General features: G+C 51.5%; 1 protein-coding gene across 5 annotated transcripts in view; it reads right to left on the bottom strand.

Annotated features, from left to right (window-relative positions):
- The window catches only part of LOC115639253 (junctional adhesion molecule A-like), a 103,247-nt gene that overhangs the window by 47,480 nt on the left and 33,395 nt on the right, over positions 1 to 22,372 (bottom strand). For 2 of the 5 annotated variants that reach the window (XM_030541731.1, XM_030541733.1), the window contains exon 1: positions 9,628 to 9,769. The exons of 1 other annotated variant lie outside the window; for it this stretch is intronic. In XM_030541731.1, the coding sequence (XP_030397591.1) occupies positions 9,628 to 9,685 (58 nt within the window). In that variant the 5' untranslated portion in view covers positions 9,686 to 9,769. Of the gene's footprint in view, positions 1 to 9,627; positions 9,770 to 21,437; positions 22,179 to 22,372 lie in introns of those variants that run through there. 2 more of the 5 variants (XM_030541730.1, XM_030541736.1) reach the window with 1 other exon arrangement.

Raw genomic sequence — 22,372 nt, 5'->3', positions numbered from 1 at the left:
CGCCACCTCTCCCCTCACAGCAGTGCCACGTTTGCTGAATCTGTCACAACCCACAGTGTGTTCCACTTGCAAGACAGCTCCAGTGGTTTCTATTCATGAGAGAAGGAATTGAGGCACACACCCCCAAGTTACATGCCATAGGCTCTGGCAGCCAGCCACGTGATGCAGTTAGTACCTCAGCTTCTATTTAATGGTGCTAGCCCTTGAGAAGAGCCAGAAAATATGACCCAAGCGTAAGCAACGCTTTAACTTCTGCTTGCATTTGCAGATAGCTGCTGCTTCTGCTGAAGGCTATTAGAGCTGGGGAGTAAGTCATTGGTCCCACACTCCCTGCTAGCGCAGCCCAGGCATCCACTGCTCTGGAGGAAGCCACCCTGCTACTGTCTATGCTGGCATGGATCATGCATACGGAGAAATCCTAAGCAAGGGTGGGGTACAGCCACAGCATAGGGTCAGAGCATAGGGGGAGGGGAGTGGCCAGAGTGCCTGACTCTGCTGGATTCTAATGAGATGCCAATGATCATTACAATATCCAGACCCAGCTGGAAAATAGCATGGAGAGATACCTCCTCTAGGCAGCAATAGGCAGAGCTCAGAATAGCTCAGGAGTTGCAAAGCCACTTGAATGGTTTCTGAATTTGTTTCGCAGACGAGAGAGTGTCATTTGGGAATCTGAGTAAACACGCCAGGCTGTTCTTTGCTCTGCTGGGGCAAGAAGCCCTTCACACAGGAGGCCTCTTCATAGTAACTTACATTTTCAAATTGCAGGGTGCTCAAAGAAAAGCCACAGATGAGGGGTCTGGAAGGACCAGCTTACAGGATTGAGTGCTAAGCCATATTTATTTTAATGAAGATGAGGAAGGTGATAATGCAAAGTTCCATAATCAGGAGGGCAGGAAGGAAAATACTGATAAGAGGAGACAAATACAGCCAGGGCTTCCTGGACAGTGCAACAAATATCACAGCATCCTGCTCATGTTAGTAGTGACCATTTGGTTGGTGCAGGATAGATGGGGAAATATTGCCCCATTATCATAGCTTCAACAGATTCTCTCCCCCCACACCCCATACATAAACATGTGTGTGTGTGTGTATGTAATTTACCACTGGCTGCAAAACCATCTTCAGAAAATTTAAGTTCTGATAGACCAGCTGAGACCCTTGTTTGCTGAACTGATGCCATTTGAAACATCAGAACAGCATCAGCATAGATAGGGCACTGGTGCTTTTAAACGGTTAGTTGTCTCTCTCCCCTCAGTACAGGTCTAGTTCAGGGGTTCTCAACCTTTTTCTTTCTGAGCCGTGCACCCCCCCCCCGCCCCAACATGCTATAAAAACTCCACAGCTCACTTGTACTACAACTGTTTCCCTCCATAGATAAGCCAGGGCCAGCACTAAGGGATAGTAAGCAGGGCAACTGCCCAGAACCCCAGACCACAAGGGGCATTGAGAAGTTAAGTTTCTCTGGCTTTGGCTTCAGCGACAGATGCTGGAGCCCAGGACCCTAGGCTGCAGTCCTGCATGGCAGGGGCTTCAGCTTTCAGCCCTGGGGCCTAGTGAGTCTAATGCCAGCCATGCTTGGCAGATCCCCTGGAACCTGCTCACAGCACTGTGTTTGCAATAGTGCCAGTGGTACCATGGAGCCAGGCCCACGCTCAGAAGGGCCCTGGCCTATTCAGCTTGCACTGCGCCTCAAGACCGCACCAGCCTGCTGGCTCCCACCCCCACCCCCCACTTGCTCCTCGCTGCCCTCAACACCACCAGCTGACTCCTCTCTGCCCCCTGACCAGACCCCAGTGCAGCTCCAGGCAGTCTCTGCTTCTCACCACCTGTGGTGCCCTGCCTGTATCCCCGGAGCTGAGCCTCCTGGGACTGGTGCAGAAGGCTGGACAGTTTTGGCCAGTTGGGAGGGAGGAAGAGGACAGTGTGAGGGGCTTGGTTGGGCCCCTCCAGGCAAGTGGGTCCTGAGGGAGCCTGGCTGCGCTGCTGGCTCATACAGTTTCCTCCCAACAGGGCCTGTGAGTGTGGCCAGGAGGCAGGACATTAGGGAGTGGGTCAGGCTAGGCCGTGAGGGACAGGGAAAGTGTGTGTGTTGGGGCACTAGGGAGTGGGGGTTCTGTGTGGGGTGCTGGGCAGTTGTGGTGGGGGGCGCTGGGCAGGGATGGTTTTGTGCAGCATGCCACAAATGCACAGCAGAGGTCTGGGGGGCACTGGGCAAAAGGAGTTATGGGGGTGTTGGGTGCGGGAGCTGTGTGGTACAGTGTGGGCCTGCCCCTAACAGGATGGAGCACGCTGGAAGCACAGGGCCAGCAGGCCACTGTGCATCTGGCAACTCCTGGTTTGTAAATAGTGCACTCACATTTGGCTAGGGGGAGCAGGACCACCCCCACCATGGCATGCCCCCATTGCCCCTGGCTGGCCCCTTGCTCTGGGGACTGACCTACCTGGCCCATGCCATGCTTAATTGCCTCCATGGGGGGGCCCACAAAAGATTAATCTGGCCGTACCCCCAGGTAGATTTTGCAAAGAAGGCTAGTGTAGACAAGACCACACACTCTTCAACTCCCTGCCAAACCCTTATTTGAGTGACCAGATTGTCAACCCAAAGCCCTTGAACACCTGTCCCCCAAACATATCATCATGCATTCACCAGCCTACAAACTGAGCCTCCTGGACTGGGTATTGGCCACAGGACTAGAGTGAACAATAGTCTAATCACTAATGGTATCTTCTAGTTCCTAGAGCTTTGAAAGGGGTTCCTTTCAACAAGCTAATTGTGAAGATCTCCTTACAAAGAGGAACATTGTTCCTCTGCCATGCGGGTCCCAAATTGCTTGACATCACCATGCTGTTCCAGCATCCAGTGTGGAATGCTGGATCCAAAATTAACATCTCGACAGTTCAACATTACTAAGAACATTCAGCTGAAATGAACCTACTGATGGAACTCAAGGGGGCTCAGGTCATCTTGAAAGATGAAATTTAAGAGCTGTCGTCACTGCAACAGGGGACTTGATTTGCTTTGCCATGTCAGCATACCTCACTCCCCTTACACTGAAAAAGGAAAATCCCATAGGAATAGCCCCTGGGATTGATCACCTCTTTTCAACACCAACCAGTGTCTGCACCACTCCTCTGGTCGCCTTCAGCAGCAGGTTAAAATCCATTCATAGATCATTACCAGCTCGGTAGATAAACTGATTTGCCAAGATCACACCAGAAGCCTGTGGCAGAGTAAGTTTATGAAAGAGGCACTCTCCCGCTGGGGATTTTAAAGGCATAGGGAGCAAAAGGCAAGATCTCGGTCCTAACAGGACCCCATCAAGACCTGTTTAGTCTACTAGACCACTAATTTCTCCAGAAGTTCTTGCATCCTTTTAAAACTCCTGCCCTCTGTCTTCACTGTTGAGACAACCCCTTTTGATACCTCTACCACTAACGGTCAAGCATATTGCCCTTATCAGTAATGTTTTAAAGGGATTAAAACTGTAAATACATTTTGAAGTAATTTTTCCTGTTTTCCTATAAGTGCTTTTTAACCCACTTAAAGAAACATCTTAATTTGAAGACAACTTTATATTAGTATTGATTCTTTGTGGGGACAGACTGGAGCCTTCTGCAGTCCCCATTTGTTATAAGCATTGCTATCAGGAATTAGGGCCCCATTGTCCTAGGCAAGGTACAAACAAATGTTAGTCTTTAAGGTGCCACCGGACTCGTTTAAACAAATCAGACAGTCCCTTACCCAGAACACACTCAGTCTAAGACAAAAGATTTGACTTGGGAACAGACAGGAGGGAGGAAGAAGGGATGTTAGGTTAGTTGTAAGAGTGATCTTCGTATTCATGAGTGATCACTAGTCTAGCCATCGTCACATGGTAGTGATAAACAGGTTTCACAAAGATAGACTAAGGATGGATTTAAAAGACATAAGGTGGTGACTGCAAATTTTGATGAGGATTTCTCCTCACAAGTAAAGGGCAAACATGGGAGAAAGCTTGATGGGAAAAGCAGACACGCAGGTTTAACAACCCATTATCACTAGCATGTAATTAATGCAGAGGAGGAACCAGTGCTCATACATCATAAGAATGTCATTAAACCAGCATCACGTGCAAAATAGACAGCAAACCCCCATGATTTAATCAAAATGGATGGTTAAAAGGAACTGGGTGGTTTTGGAACACAGAAGTGGTCAAATTTGTCTGACTTCATCAAGAATACCACCTGGAAGTAAAAACAAAAGCGGGAGGGTCAAAAGCCAAACCCTGATTGCAGGAGCTACACATGCATTCAAAGTCAAATTTACATACATGTAACATGCATTCCATAAGACTGAAAAGCAAGATTTTTTTTTTAAATGGAAAGAGAGGCTACCTTAAAAAGGATGCTGGCAGGTTAGCTTTGACCAGGAAATTAAACAAGCACAAATGGTTGGTTTGTTTTTCTTTAACAAGTAAGTTTCAAAAACTAAAAATTACTAATGTCCATTGATTCTTAGAAAGTCAATGAAAATGGGAAGGGGTTTATGTTAAAGTGACCTGCAAAAGGGGAAAATATATGCACAAAAAAAGGCTAAATTGATTTGTGTTTTAATAATGGGTTTTGTATTTTTGCTTGTTTTTTTAGTGAGAGAGATTAGAGCTTTTGCTGAACACACTCACTAGAGAATTAACCGGATTTTGACATCAACCAGAGCTATTGAAAGGAAATGGCTGTTTTTCATTACTTCCATCCAGTTCATTAACTTCGGTGATGTTTCATCCCTCTCCTCTGGAATGGTTGTCCATTCCCTCCATTCTTCACTTATCCATACTTGACTTTTTCACCCACTCCCATCTGAAGGTCCTCCCAGCCCATTTCTCTCCCTCCCCCACCCCCAACATCTGCTTCCTCCATTCCTGTTCTTGCATTGTGGCATGTCCTGGCAAAACCCACTATGACAGGCTAACTGCATGCACTACAAATTCATTCTCTCCTGTTCTATCATCTTCCTACATGAACCACTCTACTACTCCATCTTAAATGAATCCCATGCCTCCAATCCCAGCTGCCTTTTCACCACTTTTGCAGGTCTACACTGCAAACTAGAGGTGTATTCTTAACTCCGGTTAGCTCATTTAAGATAGTATAGCAGTGAAAACACAGCTACACAGCATGTGTTAGCATCTGGAGTTAAAGTTTATAGGGCAAGATGAACTCACACTGCTAATCCAAGTTAGACAGGTTACAGGGCCTTCATTATTATTTAAGCCTGAATTAATACACTTTCTTCCTCAGCAGTGTAGCCCTACCCTTTGACTTACTCCTTAAACCTTCCTCTCCTCCTGTATTTCTGCTTCTCTCTTGACACTGATCTTATCAATTTCTTCCCAGGAAAAAATAAAAACCTTACATGACCTTTCTCTCCCATCTGCTTGCTTTTTCTTTACCTACCCCTCCACCTCACAACTCTCTTCTCCTTCTCCCTGATCACAGATAGAAGTTTCTTATCTTCTTTCCTTCTCCAGCACCTCCACTTGCCTCACTGACTCCATCCCACATGCCTCACACCCACTCTCATCCCCTCCCTTTACTCTTCTCCCACGGTTTCCTCTCACAATACAAACCTGCCTTAGTGAGTCTCTCCCATCTTAAAAATGCCCACCCTTCTCCCTCCATGACCATACCATCCCCTCTCCCCCTATTACCTCTAATACATGATCTACAATCCCTGGCTGAAATTCCTCTCTGCCAATTCCATCCTAGACAGGAGCAGCACTTCGGGGAAGGGGGGGTGCCTTGCAGGGCCTATGGCCACCCCAAAATTTGCCTTAGCCCTCTCCCCCACCCCAGCAGCTGCCACTCTCTGGTCACCCAGCTCTGCAGGTAGAGCAGAGGCTGCTGGCCGGGCATCCAGCTCCAGCAGCATTGGAAAATTAAGGCCAAGCACAGGGTCTGAGAGAAGCCCCCAGCCTGTGTCCCAGTGCTCTCCACAGAAGCCTGAACTGACCTACCCTGCCCCGGGCTCCTGGACCCTGCCCCCCACAATCACTGCTCCTGAGGGCTCTGCTGGCCCTGGAGCCAGGTCCCCACACCCAGGCAGCTCCTGCAAGCTGCAAGCAGCCAGTGGCCCACATTGCCCAGCTCCAGTTTCAGACCTGGCTGGAGGCTGGGCCTCACAGCAAGGGAGAGGTACAACTCCCCAATTTTCTGTCTGTCCCACCTCTAATAGCTTGAGAGCTTTCAAAATTAGTTAACACCTATTTAAAACAAATCCTGATAGATTTGAGTGAATAGCTCTTTCTAGAAGATTGGGTTGAGAAGACTCCAGTTCTCTCATCCCCCAGCAAGCACAGGGACCACAAGACTTGATATTCCTAACTGTAAAGTTACAGAAAGCAAATGAAACTTTACAACATTAAGGCTGGCCTTATACATCATAAGAGCAGCACAAAGGGAACAACAGCTTTAAATAAACAAAGCTTTCCCAGCACTATTTGCAATCCAAACATATGAAGTGCATGAAAACACTGGAACAATGAGAGAAAGGGCTACCCAAAAAAATACAACTAATTTTCATTGTATAAGTGCAAGAGGTGAATAACCTCAATAGTGAAAACCGAACTGGATTTCTAGAGTGCTTCCATTTTCCTGAGTTTGAGGTGTTCTTGTTAATACAAGAAACGAGACTTGTTTAGCAGCATCTGCGATGTGTGACTTAACTGGGGCCGTGGCTACACTGGCGCTTTACGGCGCTGCAACGTTCGTGCTCAGGGGTGTGAAAAAAAACACACCCCTAAGCACTGCAAGATACAGCGCTGTAAAGCCTCCGTGTAAACAGTGCTGGAGCGCGGGTCCCAGCGCTGCAAGCTACTCCCGTGGAGAATGAGGTTTACGTGCAGCGCTGGGAGAGCTCTCCCCCAGCGCTAGCGCTCCGACCACACTCACACTTCGGCCATGTCTACATCTAAAATTTTGCAGCGCTGGTTGTTACAGCTGTATTAGTACAGCTGTATAGGGCCAGCGCTGCAGAGTGGCCACACTTACAGCAACCAGCGCTGCAAGTGGTGTTAGATGTGGCCACACTGCAGCGCTGTTGGGCGGCTTCAAGGGGGATTCCGGGACCGAGAGAGCAAACCGGGAAAGGAAACCAGCTTCGCCGCGGTTTGCTCTCTCGGTCCCGAGCCAGCCAGCAAACCGCAGGGAAGGAGACCTGCTTGCTCGGGGTTCCGGGACCGAGAGAGCAAACCGGGAACGCCGCGGTTTGCTCTCTCGGTCCCGGAGCCAGCCAGCAAACCGCGGGGAAGGAGACCTGCTTGCTCGGGGTTCCGGGACCGAGAGAGCAAACCGGGAACGCCGCGGTTTGCTCTCTCGGTCCCGGAGCCAGCCAGCAAACCGCGGGGAAGGAGACCTGCTTGCTCGGGGTTCCGGGACCGAGAGAGCAAACCGGGAACGCCGCGGTTTGCTCTCTCGGTCCCGGAGCCAGCCAGCAAACCGCAGGGAAGGAGACCTGCTTGCTCGGGGTTCCGGGACCGAGAGAGCAAACCGGGAACGCCGCGGTTTGCTCTCTCGGTCCCGGAGCCAGCCAGCAAACCGCGGGGAAGGAGACCTGCTTGCTCGGGGTTCCGGGACCGAGAGAGCAAACCGGGAACGCCGCGGTTTGCTCTCTCGGTCCCGGAGCCAGCCAGCAAACCGCGGGGAAGGAGACCTGCTTGCTCGGGGTTCCGGGACCGAGAGAGCAAACCGCGGCGAAGCTGGTTTCCTTTCCCGGTTTGCTCTCTCGGTCCCGGAACCCCGAGCAAGCAGGTCTCCTTCCCCGCGGTTTGCTGGCTGGCTCCGGGACCGAGAGAGCAAACCGCGGCGTTCCCGGTTTGCTCTCTCGGTCCCGGAACCCCGAGCAAGCAGGTCTCCTTCCCCGCGGTTTGCTGGCTGGCTCCGGGACCGAGAGAGCAAACCGCGGCGTTCCCGGTTTGCTCTCTCGGTCCCGGAACCCCGAGCAAGCAGGTCTCCTTCCCTGCGGTTTGCTGGCTGGCTCCGGGACCGAGAGAGCAAACCGGGAAAGGAAACCAGCTTGATTACCAGAGGCTTCCTCCTTCCACGGAGGTCAAGAAAAGCGCTGGTGAGTGTCTACATTGCATTACCAGCGCTGGATCACCAGCGCTGGATCCTCTACACCCGAGACAAAACGGGAGTACGGCCAGCGCTGCAAACAGGGAGTTGCAGCGCTGGTGATGCCCTGCAGATGTGGACACTCTCAAAGTTGCAGCGCTGTAACTCCCTCACCAGCGCTGCAACTTTCTGATGTAGACAAGCCCTTCAAGTGGAGCCAGACCCAGGGTATCCAACTGTGAGTACCTGAAAACAGAGCCTCCTGCCATCAGTATGCCTGCACAGGCCCCTCTGCATGCTTCTGATAAGGAACCAACAGCCTTTACAAACGGTGTTTAACTCACAAGGAAAAAAACAACTTCTCCCACTCAGACCAAGCAAAAATTCAGAATGAAGCAGCGCTAAAATCCACCTCCACCCTCCCAGGACTTTAATCTGCCCAGAAGGGCCCTGGCGAGGGCTTTATAGAAGTTCAAACTCCAAGCACCAAATGTTTAACACAATCCTCAAACCCCAAAGGCAACACGGGCCAACGCAGAGTGGGGACTCGGCTGAAAAAGGCGGCTCAGCAACAAAACCAACGAGCTGTAAAGTAAAGAGCGAGAGCCGGGAGCACAGGAGCCCGGGGCAGCCCCAGGGTACTGGGGTCCCAACACCTCAGAGAGACACGCAGACAGCGAGCCCCATGTACCCCACCACCAGGATCGTGCCATGCAGACACACCCAGCGGGATCAAAAGTGAAGCTCCTGAACTACCTCCGGCCCCAGCCTCACTGCCCCCAACTTCCTGTGCCCACCCCCCGCCCGCCTCACTGACCCCCCTTCTCCTCTACCCTCCCCCCGCCCGCCTCACTGCCCCCCCTTCCTGTGCCCTCCCCCCGCCCGCCTCACTGCCCCCCCTTCTTGTGCCCTCCCCCCGCCCGCCTCACTGCCCCCCTCCTCCTCTACTCCCCCCCCGCCCGCCTCACTGCCCCCCCCTTCCTGTGCCCTCCCCCCGCCCGCCTCACTGCCCCCCCTCCTCCTCTACCCTCCCCCCGCCCGCCTCACTGCCCCCCTTCCTGTGCCCTCCCCCCGCCCGCCTCACTGCCCCCCTCCTCCTCTACCCTCCCCCCGCCCGCCTCACTGCCCCCCCTTCCTGTGCCCTCCCCCCGCCCGCCGCCGCCCCACGGCACTGCCCCTACCCCTTCCTGTGCCCTTTCCCCACCCGCCTCACTGCCCCCCTCCTCCTCTACTCCCTCTGCCCGCCCGCCGCCGCGGCACTGTCCCTACCCCTTCCTGTACCCTCCCCCCGCCCGCCTCAATGCCCCCACCCCTTCCTGTGCCCTCCCCCCACCCGGCTCAATGCCCCCCCTTCCTCTTCTACCCTCCCCCCGCCCGCCTCACTTCCCCCACCCCTTCCTGTGCCCTTCCCCCCTTCTCCTATACCCTCCGCCGCCTCACCTCTACCCTCCCCCCCTCGGTCTCTTACCGCCCAGCCCGTCCTGCCCTCGCCCTCGCCTCGCCCCCTCCTGCCCCCCGCCCCGGCGCGGCACTCACAGGAGCTGACGCTGAGGAGCAGTAAGCGGACCCGGCCCCACGCCCCGGATCCAGCCATCGCCGCGCACCCAGCTGCTCACGGAGCTTCGAGAGGCGACGCCCGCTGCTGTCTGACTGAGCCCCGCCCGGCCCCGCTCACCGCGCGCAGGTGAGGCCCCGCCCTGTCGCCAGGTGAGGCCCCGCCCTCTGTGCCCCCATTGGCTCCAGGCCTACGCCCACCGCCCCGTGCACCCCGCCCCCAAGTGCTGATTGGATGCCGGTACGGTGTCGTCAGCCGATAATATAGTTAACCGTCTGCCCTGACTGGCTAGCACACCTACAGCTCCGCCCTGATTGGCTACCAGTGGGGGCCCTTAACCTCGCCCCCGTGAACTTAGTCCCCGCCCCAAGGCCCTCCCCTCCCCCCGCCAGGACTCTCAGGTTGCCATGGTGACGGAGGCCCCACTGCCGGCTGTCCCAGAGAAGCAGGGCCGGCTGCAGGCCCCGGCCTTCCGAGCTGGTGCTGGCGGCGGCGCTGCAAGGGGCGGCAGGCCCGGCTCTCTTGCCCCCCAGCAGCGCGCCGGAGTGCCGCCGCGGGGGCAGTCCGTGTGCCCTAGGGCGGCGCGCGCGTTTCCGCGGCAGGGGCAATTCGGCAGCAGCTCCTCTGTTTAGCTGCCCGTGCCTGTAGAGCCGCCCTGCAAAGAGCGCGAGCCCCGCTCGGCGCTGATGGGGGCGGGGCTGCAGCCAGGGACTGAGGCCCCCCCAAATCAGAGAGCCTGCTGGGAGAAACCTCCCCCCCCTCCGCACTACCCCCGGGCCGGCTCACCGCCCACCCGTGCCCTGCACCCATCAGCCTCCTGCCCACGGCCCAGCTCACCCCCCTCCCTGCGGCTCAAGGTCCCCCCCCCCGTCCCTGCACCCAGGCTGAGCCCCAACACACACACACTCTCCCCCCCCCAGTCCCTGCACCCAGGCTGAGCCCCAACACACACACACACACCCATCCCTGCACCCAGGCTGAGCCCCAACACACACACACACACACACACTCTCCCCCCCCCAGTCCCTGCACCCAGGCTGAGCCCCAACACACACACACTCTCCCCCCCCAGTCCCTGCACCCAGGCTGAGCCCCAACACACACACACACACACACACCCATCCCTGCACCCAGGCTGAGCCCCAACACACACACACACACACTCCCCCCCCAGTCCCTGCACCCAGGCTGAGCCCCAACACACACACACTCCCCCCCCAGTCCCTGCACCCAGGCTGAGCCCCAACACACACACACACACACACACTCTCCCCCCCCCCGTCCCTGCACCCAGGCTGAGCCCCAACACATACACACACTCTCTCTCTCCCCCCCCAGTCCCTGCACCCAGGCTGAGCCCCACCACACACACACACACACTCTCTCTCTCTCCTCCCCCCCCCAGTCCCTGCACCCAGGCTGAGCCCCAACACACACACACACACACTCTCTCTCCCCCCCCAGTCCCTGCACCCAGGCTGAGCCCCAACACACACACACACACTCTCTCTCTCTCTCTCTCCCCCCAGCCCCTGTGGCCTGGCCCAGCTCACGCCCCACCCCATGGCACCCCCTTCTAGGGTGACCAGATAACAAGTGTGACAAATCAGGACGGGGGTGGGAGGTAATATGTACCTACATAAGAAAAAGCCCCCAAAATCAGGACTGTCCCTATAAAATCACCCTACCTCCTTCCCAAGCCCTGCCCCACTTGTGGCCCAGCGCCCCGCCCTGCCGCCTGGTCTTAGTGTGACAGGGCGGCCTGAGGCTGGATGCTGGGGAGAGGCTCCTCCCCCTCAGGCTCTGGCCCTGTCTCCATTCGGGGCCCCATGAGCGGGTCTGAGCCTGGCAGCGCAAACTGACGTCCCAGGTGGCAGCAACAGGTTCACCAGGAGAGCAGGAGAAACAGCATTTCCCTCTCCCCAGGGGAATTATGACATTTGGGAAATGTTATCCGCAGAACGGAAAGTCTGAACAAATTCCACTCAGGAACCTCAAAACATTTTGATACTGCTGAACAATCATCATGTAATGTAACATATGAAATACATCATATGCACAGATGCTATACGGACCATTGCAATCAGGTCACAGATTTATGGGCAGATTTTATAGGTGTAGGGGAATAAATTGGCAGGTTAAGAACATAAGAACGACCATATTGGGTCAGACCAAAGGTCCATCAAGCCCAGTATCCTGTCTCTGACAGTGGCCAATGCCAGGTGCCCCAAAGGCAATGAATATGTTATCAACCAGTGATCCATGCCCCGTCACCCAATGCCAGCTTCTGGCAAACAGAGGCTAGTGACACCATTCCTGCCCAACCTGGCTAATAGCCATTGATGGACCTATCCTCCATGAATCTATCTAGCTCCCTTGTGAACCCCGATATAGTATTGGCTTTCACAATACCCTCTGGCAAGGAGTTCCACAGGTTGACAGTGCGTTGTGTGAAAAGATACTTTCTTGTGTTCTTGTGTTTGTTAATTTCATTTGGTGGCCTTTTCTTGTTGTATTATGAGGAGTAAATAACACTTCCTTATTTACTTTCTCTACACCACGCATGATTTTATAGACCTCTTATCATATCCCCTCTTAGTCGCCTCTTTTCCAAGCTGAAAAGTCCCATTCTTATTAATCTCTTCTCATTCAGAAGACATTCTATACCCCTAATCATTTTTGTGGCCCTTTTCCAAACCTTTTCCAATTCCAATATATCTTTTTTGAGATGATGCAACCATATCTGCACTCAGTATTCAACCTGTGGGTGTACCATGGATTTATATAGAGGCAATATGATATTTCCTGTCTTATTATCTCTATCTTTCTTGATTCCCAGCATTGTTTGCTTTTTTGCTGCCGCTGCACGAGTGGATGATTTCAGAGAACTATCCACAATGACTCCAAGATATCTTTCTTGAGTGGTAACAGCTAATTTAGACTCCACCATTGTATATGTATAGTTAGGATTATGTTTTCCAATGTGCATTACTTTGCATTTATCAACATTAAATGTCATCTGCCATTTTGTTGCCCAGTCACCCAGTTTTGTGAGATCCTTTTGTAGCTCTTTGCCGTCTGCCTGGGACTTAACTACCTTGTATAGTTTTGTATCATCTGCAAATTTTGCCACCTCACTGTTTCCCCCTTTTTCCAGATCGTTTATGAATATGTTAAATAGGACTGGGCCCATTGGCTTCCATTATCCAGCTCCAGTCAGCCTGATTCAGAGAAAGGTGGAGGGAGTCGGTGGTTGCAAAAAATCAGACACTGTTTCTCTTCTGTTACTCTGTATGTCCCTACAAGGTGTGGTGATTGCTACAATATTACTAGTGGTGAGGGAGACAGTGGAGCTCACCTCCTGGGTACTGTGGACATTGTTGTCATGGGTGGTTGACAGCCCCTTGTTTTCAGTATTTATTTTATTTACTTTTTCCTGGGAATTGATCAGTGTTTATTACCACAACAACAGGTGAAACTCAGTGCAAAAGCTTCTAATATTTTTTTATGGCTAAATAGCAGAGTTTATTCTGGTGCTCTAAAAGACAGAGGGGGAAAGTATTCAGTAGATTAATGCTTTGAATGCCATTAATAAATATGGTTTGCTGCAGAACTGAAGCACAAGGCCACCTCTGAGTTTAAGAAAATAAAATATCTCTACCCCAAATAAAAGGTATCATCTGAATAGAGTTTACTGTTGTAGACTTAGAACTATTAGCCTATAAATATTTACAGTAAAAGCTTTTTTATCCGGCATGTTGGGGATATGGGAGAGTGCCAGTAAGTGAAAAATTCCTGTTAACTAAGAGGGAGGGAGTTTGGGTGCAGAAAGGGAGTGTAGTGCTGGGGCACGGGAGGTGTGAGATGCAGACTCTGGGAGGGAGTTTGGGTGCAGGGGGGCAGAGCTGGGGGCTGTGGTGCAGGAGGGGGTGCAGGATGCGGGCTCTGGGAGGGAGTTTGGGTGTGGGAGGGGGCACAGGGCTGCAGGTTGGGATGTGGGGGGGGTGCAGGATGCAGGCTCTGGGAGGGAGTTTGGGTGCAGGAGGGGGATAAAGGCATGGGAGGGGTTTTGGGGTGCTGGATCTGGGGGGTGATCACCTTGGGTGGTTCCCTGTAAGCGGTGACCTGTCCTTGCTGCTCCTAGGCGGACATGCGGCAAGCAGGTCTGCATGCTGCCTCAGCCCCAGCTTGAGCACTGGCTCTGCAGCTCCCATTGGCTGCAATTCCCAGCCAATGGGAGTTGCAGGGGCGGTGCCTGCAGGTGGAGGCAGCGCGCAGAGCTGCCTAGCCATGCCTCTGCCTAGGAGCAGCAGGGACAGGTGGCCGCTTCCAGGGAGCCATGCGGATCGACATAGGGAGCCTGCTGGCTCTGCATCAACTAGAGCATAAACCAGACTTTATGAAAATTAGAAATGCCAGTTTATAGAGCTTTCCAGTTGGTACAGGGCCGGATCACACCGTTTTTACTGTACATTCAAGAATTGGGCCACACCATTTGCAGCACATACACTAAACTTCATCCTTTTCTCCTGTTTTTGTTTTTTTTTAAACTTTCAAATACTTCCTTGTGTTCTGAAACATATTCTCATACAGATTTTCATTTTCTTCCCATTTTAGTGTGTCAAATCTTAAGCTGTTATCTGCTAACGGTTTAGAAATGTGTACATGGTGGGCGTGAGATTCAGCAGTACATTCAGATGCGCACATACTTCAGAGCTTGCGTGCATTCCTAGTTGTTTATTGTATGTATCTTCTAGACCAGTAGTTCTCAAACTTTTGTACTGGTGACCCCTTTCACATAGCAAGCCTCTGAGTGTGACTCCCCCATATACATTAAAAATACTTTTTTATATATTTAACACCATTATAAATGCTGGAGGCAAAGCGGGGTTTGGGGTGGAGGCTGGGAGCTCACAACCCGCCCCCATGTAATAACCTTGTGACCCCTTGAGAGGTCCCAACCCCCAGTTTGAGAACCCCTGTTCTAGACTAATACATAGCCTTACTTCAAGAGGCAGCTTTGCATATACATAAAGACCAATATACTATTGTCATGCATGTATCTCATGCAGTATATTGTATTTTCCTAATAAAACAAGTTCTTTAAATATATTTGAATGATACAAAAGTAGGGTGAAAATCAGAAAAAAAAATAGTGCTTTTTGTAAAACCTGGGAAATTTTCAGTAAAAATCAGTTTCAACAAAAAACAAAAGGGATTATGGATGTACAGCAAATTGATCCTTGAGGGCATGCTGACCTCTGATGGTCATTGCTAGAAAGACAAGTTAAAAAAATTTTGAATACTTTCCCCTTCGATAGAGACTTGTATCCATGGATCTCTGATCTTCACAACTCTCCTGTGGGGTAGATAATTATTACTATCACCCCCATTTTATAGGAGAGACAGACAGATTAGTTAATTTACCCAAGAACACTCAAAGTATGTGGCAAAACCACACAATATCATATAGTTTCCAGCCAAGATCAGGGCCGTGAGGTGTTCTCTCATCAGCATAGTGAATCCACCTCCCTGAGAGGCATGAAAAAATTCTTCTGTCAACCTAGCACTGTCTACATGGACACTTAGGTTGGCTTAACAATGACGCTCAGGTGTGTGGATTTTTCACACTCCATACTGACATAATTTTCTAGTGCAGACAAAGCTGGAGCCTCCACTCTGCCCCACATATGAAAAAATGTTAAAGCCACAATCTGGTGTTTAAAGCTTTAGTTTAGTCTACACTTATAACTTATACTAACATAGCTATGTTGGTCAGGGGTATGAAAAAACACGCTCTTTAGCAACCTAGCTCTGTCCACAAAACCCCCAGTGTAACCACAGCTGTGTGATAGAAGAGTCGTGCTTCTGCCGGCCTAGCCAATGTCATTTGGGGTGGGGGTGTTCTTACACTGGCAAAACTCCTCCTCCTGTCCACATATGCTGCGTCTACACTAGGGGGCTATGTTGGCATAGTGTCTGTAGCAGACTGTGTCCACACTACAGCACCACAGCTGCGTTTCTGTAGTGAGGACACATCCTCCGTCGACAGAAGGGGTTTTTCCATTGATGTAGTTAATCCATCTCTCCAAGAGACAAGTATTCTTTCGTTGACCTAGCCACATCTACACGTCTAACTACGGTGGTCAGGGGGTGACATTTTTCAAAGCCCTGAGCAACATAGCTAGGTTGATTTTAATTTTTAAATGTAGACCAGGCCTTAGGCATCACCCTGACTACACCAACATTAGGTCTATGTCTCTCGTTGTGGTGGGTTAATGATGTCGGCATAGCAGGGGAGTTACATCGACGGGAGGAGCATTTCAGTATGTTCACTTCCACTGTTTTGTTGACAAAAGCTGACTGTTGTCGACAAAACTGTGTAGCGAAGACAAGGCCTTGGAGTGTGTCTACACTATGGAGGCTATACCAGCATAGTTATGCCAGCATTGTCTGCTAACGTAGACACAGCCTACACTAGGCATTTTCTATAGGGTCATGTCTACATTACAAACTTTGGTCAATGCAAGTTACATTGTTTAGCTGTTGCCATTAGTGTATCACTTGGGCATACACATACTTGCCTGCTTCCATCGGTGCTCAGTGTACTCACCCGTAGTGCTTGTGTCCATGCACAGTATGGTGCACCACAGGTAGGTATCCCAGTAGGCCACACGCCACCATCTGGTGCAATGTCTTCTGGGAAGATTTCTCTAGTTGTTGTTGCATAGAAATAACTCACCCAGGGATCTCTGGGAACTAGAGTTCAAGTTCCCAGCATGCACCTTCCTACATCCCATAATGCCATCCTTATCCCATAATTGTTGTGTTGTTTTTTTTTAATCCTATAAACCCAGCCCGCACTATTTTGTATCTGTCATCTCTGGGGGGAAGCAAGGAGCATGCGCAGCTATGTACTAGTCTCATGAACGTTGCAAATGAGGACATACAATCCTCTGGTACTATCAGAGCTGCAAGAAGAACCAGTTTCTTCAAAAACAGTTTGGGGTGAGATATAGCGAAAAACATTTCAAGGTTGTCGGTGGCATTTATGGCGCAGCTGCAATGGTGGAACACTGCTTCTGGGCCCGAGAAACAAGCACTGACTGGTGAGATCATTTCATAATGCAGGTTATAGCGCCCTGACCTTTTGTTCAGTTACAAATATTTCAGAGTTACAAACAACCTCCCTTCTCCGGGTGTTTGTAACTCTCAGGTTCTACCGTACAATACGAACTCCTAACATATTAACCAAAGGGAATTTACAATTTAGAGACACAGCAAACAGTTCTGTCCATTTCAGGACACAACTGAAGTCCATTTTGGCTACAGATACACAAACCTATGAGAGGCACGGCTGGCAAACATGAAGCTGTGGTTGTCCTTCCTGTGCGCTGGCGTGGAGCAGCAGGTGTAGTGATGTGGCCCTGGTAAAAACTGGATTGTTGGGAGGGGGCAGGTGCAGGGAGCTGCCACTATGGAGTTCTCCATGGACTGCCAAGGGAGGTGAACCTGTGACTGTTGCACTAGGTCAGCTAGAGACCACAGCATTTGTTTGCTGCCCTGAGATGTCCCATTCTATCCTGGTACATCTGCCTCTCCTGCTAGGATTCATGCCTCTTTCTCCTGTTCTTTCTATCCCGCTCCCACCATGGTCCGATGCAGCATTAGCTCAGCATGTTCTCCCTAGTCCTCTTTTTTCTCCTCTGCATCAGGCTGCAGCATGTTGTGGGTGTGGAAGGGACACCCCTCAAAGCTGCAACAGCAGCAGCTACAGGTAAAACAGACAGAAGTACCATTGTAGTTATTATTGGTTGTTGGCTGCACAGGTGTCCTCTCTCTGTGCTGTCACACTGATTTGCAGACAAGAATCTGCTTTTGACAGGGCCTGACTTTTGCTCATAGCGTAACATTTGCTGATTTTGCGTTCAGGCCTCAAGTCTTGCACCAGGCCCGTGCTTCAGGCTCTCTTTCTGTTATGGTACTTACAATCACAGCAGAAAGTGCAAGTTTCAAAACTCCCCTCCCTTATTCCCATAAAATGTTATAATAAGACGTAACACTGACTGTAATGATTGTGATGATTAGCTTTGGAGTGCCTCGCTCCAGTCCCTGCCATGGCGAGTACAGCCTGCCAGGAGCCAAGCTGCAGGGAAAAGGAAGAGGGCAGAAAGATTTTTGGCTGTATGAAACAACAACATTTTGGTCCCTATTTCTGCACAGAAACTTGGCAGAGTTTTCCACAAGCAGTGGTAATTTTAGCTGCCAGCTCACTCACAAGGGTAACAAAGGCACACAACACAGCTGCTGCTGGTGTCTCAAACCTGCCCAGGTCTGTGTGTCACTAGCCTGTTACTGCAATGGTGCCAGCTGAATTCATGGCCGAGTGGCATGGGAAAGTGTTCTACTGCGGAGGATGAAATAAGGCTGCTACCCTAGAAACCTGTGGGAAAGGGTCACAAAGTACCTCCGTGACAGTTTCATTGAGATCTCTCAGGAGGCTACATGAGACATCCCTGTGTACATAAACAACCCCTCTCCTGCCTCCCCTAACCCAGCCGAAGGAAAAGCTGATGCCAGCTCTCTCTGGGTGTTGTACCTCTTATTCGTCTCCTAGATGTAAAATGATGAAAAGTTGATACCTGCGCGTGGAAATATTGCCAGGGAAAATGCATGCAGGCACTTATGCAAGGTTCTTCCCCTTCAGCAGGCTCGTCCATGCTTGCCTGGTGGGACTGGCTAGACCAGTGGTTCTCAAACCTTTGTACTGCTGCCCCCTTTCACATAGCAAGCCTCTGAATGCGACCCCCCCTTATAAATTAAAAACATTTTAAAATATATTTAACATCATTATAAATACTGGAGACAAAGCGGGGTTTGGGCTGGAGCCTGACAGCTCGCAACCCCGTGTAATAACCTCGCGACCACTGGAAAGGTCCCAACCCCAATTGAGAAACCCAGGGCTAGACTGTGGCAGCATCTCAAACAAGTGCCGGCTCACAGCAAAGCTGCCCTGCCACTGGGTCTCCCCCTCTTCCTCCCACAGCGGGGGTCTGTCTCAGGCTCCTCTGAGGTATTTATGGTGGTTGCAAATAGAGCAGGCAGCTCACTGGAAGAGCTGCAGGTCTGCAGCTCAGCACCAGGTCGATTGTTTGGCTCCCTGGCAGCAGGGTCTGCCCACTGCTGTTCTTCCCTTCCATCCGGCACTGCTACTGCTCCCCATTGTACCCCATCTGGCTGCATTCCCCTGGCAATCTTCATTGAGATCCACAGCCGCTTCTCCCCACAGACCCAGGAGCTCCCATAGCTCCAGTCTGCTCTAGACCAGAGCATGTTTGAAGCTTGTAGCCAGCATGCTCGGCTGGGCAATTGCACGCACCAAGGGGAGGGCAAGTTGTTTCCAGTCTCTGTATGCTGGGTCAGGGAGTTCACAGTTGTGACCAGCGCAGCCACTGTTGGGCATTGTGGGACAGCTGCTGGACTGTAAAGGTCAGCTCTCCTCCTGCGTTGTGTGCTGGAGGTTGCCGAGGGTGCAATGCCAGTAGGGGTGGTGGTTTTCTAGTATCGCCTTAATGGGGCACTTCATGTAAGGAGGAGACAATTTGAGCCTAGACACACACAGCAAGGTTGGTGCACGGTGGCTTACACCAACCTCACTTTTAGTGTATAGCAAGCTAAGGTATAGAAAGGCCCCCTCCCTGCATGATGCAGCTGCATTTACACCAGGGTTTTTGTCAACGTCACTATGTCGCTGGGGGGAAGGGGGGTGTCACACTCGGCCACTATAACTTCACTGTGTAGACTAGGCCTCAGTTCTGTTTAAGTGCCTTTTTGCACTTAACTTAAACCTGACTTAAGCTAAAGCAAAATAAGTTGCACTGAAACTGAAATAGAAGCGTCCACAGAGAGGGCTGGAGCGACTTAGCTGACTCAGTTTCAGACAACACCTTAAGTTAAACCAGTGCTGTTTTCTTGCGTAAACAAGAGCTTAGATCAGTGGTCCCCAACCTTTTCATCTGGCGGGCACCAGATGAAGGACCATGGCGGCAGTCGAGCATCCACTGAAATGCCGCCGCATTTCGGCGGCGATGCCTCTGGATGATGTCGCTTGTCAGTGGCAAGTGGCGGCATCGAGAGGCGTCACCGCCGAAATTCGGTGGCAGTTCAGCGGATGCTCGACAGTCAGCCAGGACGAAGGCGCATTTAGATCCCCTGCAGGCACCATGGCGCCTGCGGGCACCACGTTGGGGACCCTTGGCTTACATCACAGTTTAAAAAGAACCAACTTCCATGTGGTCTGCAGTTGCCTGTTCCCTATGGCTCTCTGGAGCAGAGCCTCCGAGGTGCTGGGATCAGCTACAAATGCCACCCATTCGTTGTGGTCTACTTCCCCCTGGCAGAGGGCAGACACGTTTGCCAGGATGTGACAACACCCGTGGATTATTCAGAACAACTCCAGGGGATGCTTGTCATGCTCTGGAAGAGGGTTTTTCAATGGGTGGGTCACGACTGTCCCAGGAGGTCAGGAAAGGCCAGCAGTGGGGTCGTGAGGCACTGAAAATATTACAGTCTAAACCAAAGAAAAGTCTCGCTCCCCTCCCCCCTGCATCCCTACACACCCTGACCCTTCAAAATCAAGTATTCTCCACCCTCCCACACATCGATTCTATATGCTAAGTGTAGGTCTATGCTTAAAACCCTGTGGCAGCACTTCAGTGTAAATACTCACTATAGTGCTGGGAGGCGTTCTCTCAACACTGGAGAAAATCCACCTCCCCGGGAGGCAACAGCTCAGTCACCAGAAGAATTCTTCCATCCGTCTAACTCGGTCTGCACTGGGGGTTAGGTTGGCATAGCTACATCTTGGCAGGGGTGGTGGTGGATTTTTCACACACACCACATGCCTCCCCGCCAAGAGACCTAGTTTTGCCAATCTAGTTCTAGATGTAGACCAGCCCTAAGCATGGTCAGAAATGAGACATTTTTATTGTTATTGGGGAGGTTTGTGCAATTTTTTTTAGTGTGAATAAGGGCTCACCCAGTGAAGAGGCTGAGAAACACAGATCTGTACAAAGACTTTAATATAAAACCTGGCTGACCCTGAGCAATTTCCACTGTTGTCTTGCTGCCATCATACAATTATAGATTAGGGTTGGAAGAGACCTCAGGAGGTCATCTAGTCCAATCCCCAGCTCAAAGCAGGACCCACACCTACTAAATCATCCCAGCCAGTTTATCAAGCCTGGCCTTAAAATCCTCTAAGGATGAAGAGTCCACCACCTTCTAGGTAACCCATTCCAGTGCTTCACCATCCTCCTAGTGAAACAGTGCTTCCTAATATGTAACCTAAACCCCCCACCCCAGCAACTTGAGACCATTACTCCTTCTGTCATCTGCCACCGAGAACAGCCGAGCTCCGTCCTCTTTAGAACCCCCCCCTTCAGGTAGTTGAAGGCTGCTATCAAATCCCCCCCTCACTCTTCTGCAGATTAAATAACCCCACTTCCCTCAGCCTCTCCTCATAAGTCATGTGCCCCAGCCCCCTAACCATTTTCATTGCCCTCCACTGAACTCTCTCCAATTTGTCCACATCCCTTCTGTGTGGAGGGGAGAGGGGGGAGGGACAAAACTGGACACAATACTCCAGATGTGGCCTCACCCATGCTGAATAATCACTTCCCTCGATCTGCTGGCAATGCTTCGACTAATGCAGCCCAATATGCCATTAGCCTTCTTGGCAACAAGGGCACACTGCTGACTCGTATCCAGCTTCTGGTCCACTATAATCCCCAGGTCCTTTTCTGCAGAACTGTTGCTTAGCCAGTCAATCCCAAGCCTGTAGCAGTGCTTGGGATTCTTCCTTCCTTCACATACGTCCCACCCCTTATCAGAGCCATGTACTACATCAGAGGCAATGCTAGAGAGCTCTCTTTTCCAGGCGTGGCTGCAGAGAAAATCCCCCGTGCAGAGATGGCTGAGGGGCACCTGGCATGTTCTAGAAATAACAGGCTACAGTTGGAAGCAGCAGATTCAGGTGGAGAATGAGGTGGGGTAGGAAAATGATCATCAAATCTACCTCCTTAAGAGTTGAGGACTTACTCCATGGGAAGCATATGGATGGGGTCCCAGATTCCATGGGGAGGTGGGGGAGATAGAATGAATGGGGGGGTGCAGATATCTCCCCACCCCCAATAAAGTATCTGAACCCCCAGCTGCTGTTGGGGACAGGGGGGGTGACTACATTTGGATCAGGTGAGACACTGGGCTGGAAGGTGAGGCGGAAAGCAGAGTGGCAGCTTCTCAGACAGGTGCATTAGTCAAGAGCCCACCAGGGCCCAGAGCGTTCCCATCCCAGTACCAGGCGTCAGCAGAAATGAGACAACATTGCAGCAAGAAAGCAAAGGAAGAGTCCTCAGGGCCAAGCCAGCTGCTGGGAGTGGAGGGACAAACACCAGCCCTCATGGAGTCGTTCCCACTTCAGTTCCCCTCCTTTTCAGACCATTCCTCGTAGCTACCTGCGTAGTTATGGGCCCTGCAGAGACAGGAAGTGACATGTGGCTTCAGAATGGGAAATGGGAGGGACTATCCACACTGCCTTTGGAGTGGAAGAGACAGACCAAGCCCAGCTGTGACTGCTCATTGGCCAGAAACCCAAGTGGGACCAAACCATCAGAGGCAGAGCTGTGCCGAGAACTTTGAGAAATAACCAGCCCCCAGCACAGGGTC

The sequence above is a fragment of the Gopherus evgoodei genome, chromosome 24 (genome assembly GCF_007399415.2).
Source record: "Gopherus evgoodei ecotype Sinaloan lineage chromosome 24, rGopEvg1_v1.p, whole genome shotgun sequence".
NCBI classification, from domain to species: domain Eukaryota; kingdom Metazoa; phylum Chordata; order Testudines; family Testudinidae; genus Gopherus; species Gopherus evgoodei.
Note: the sequence above shows the minus strand (reverse complement) of the source record. Positions and strands in the feature narration are given on the sequence as shown.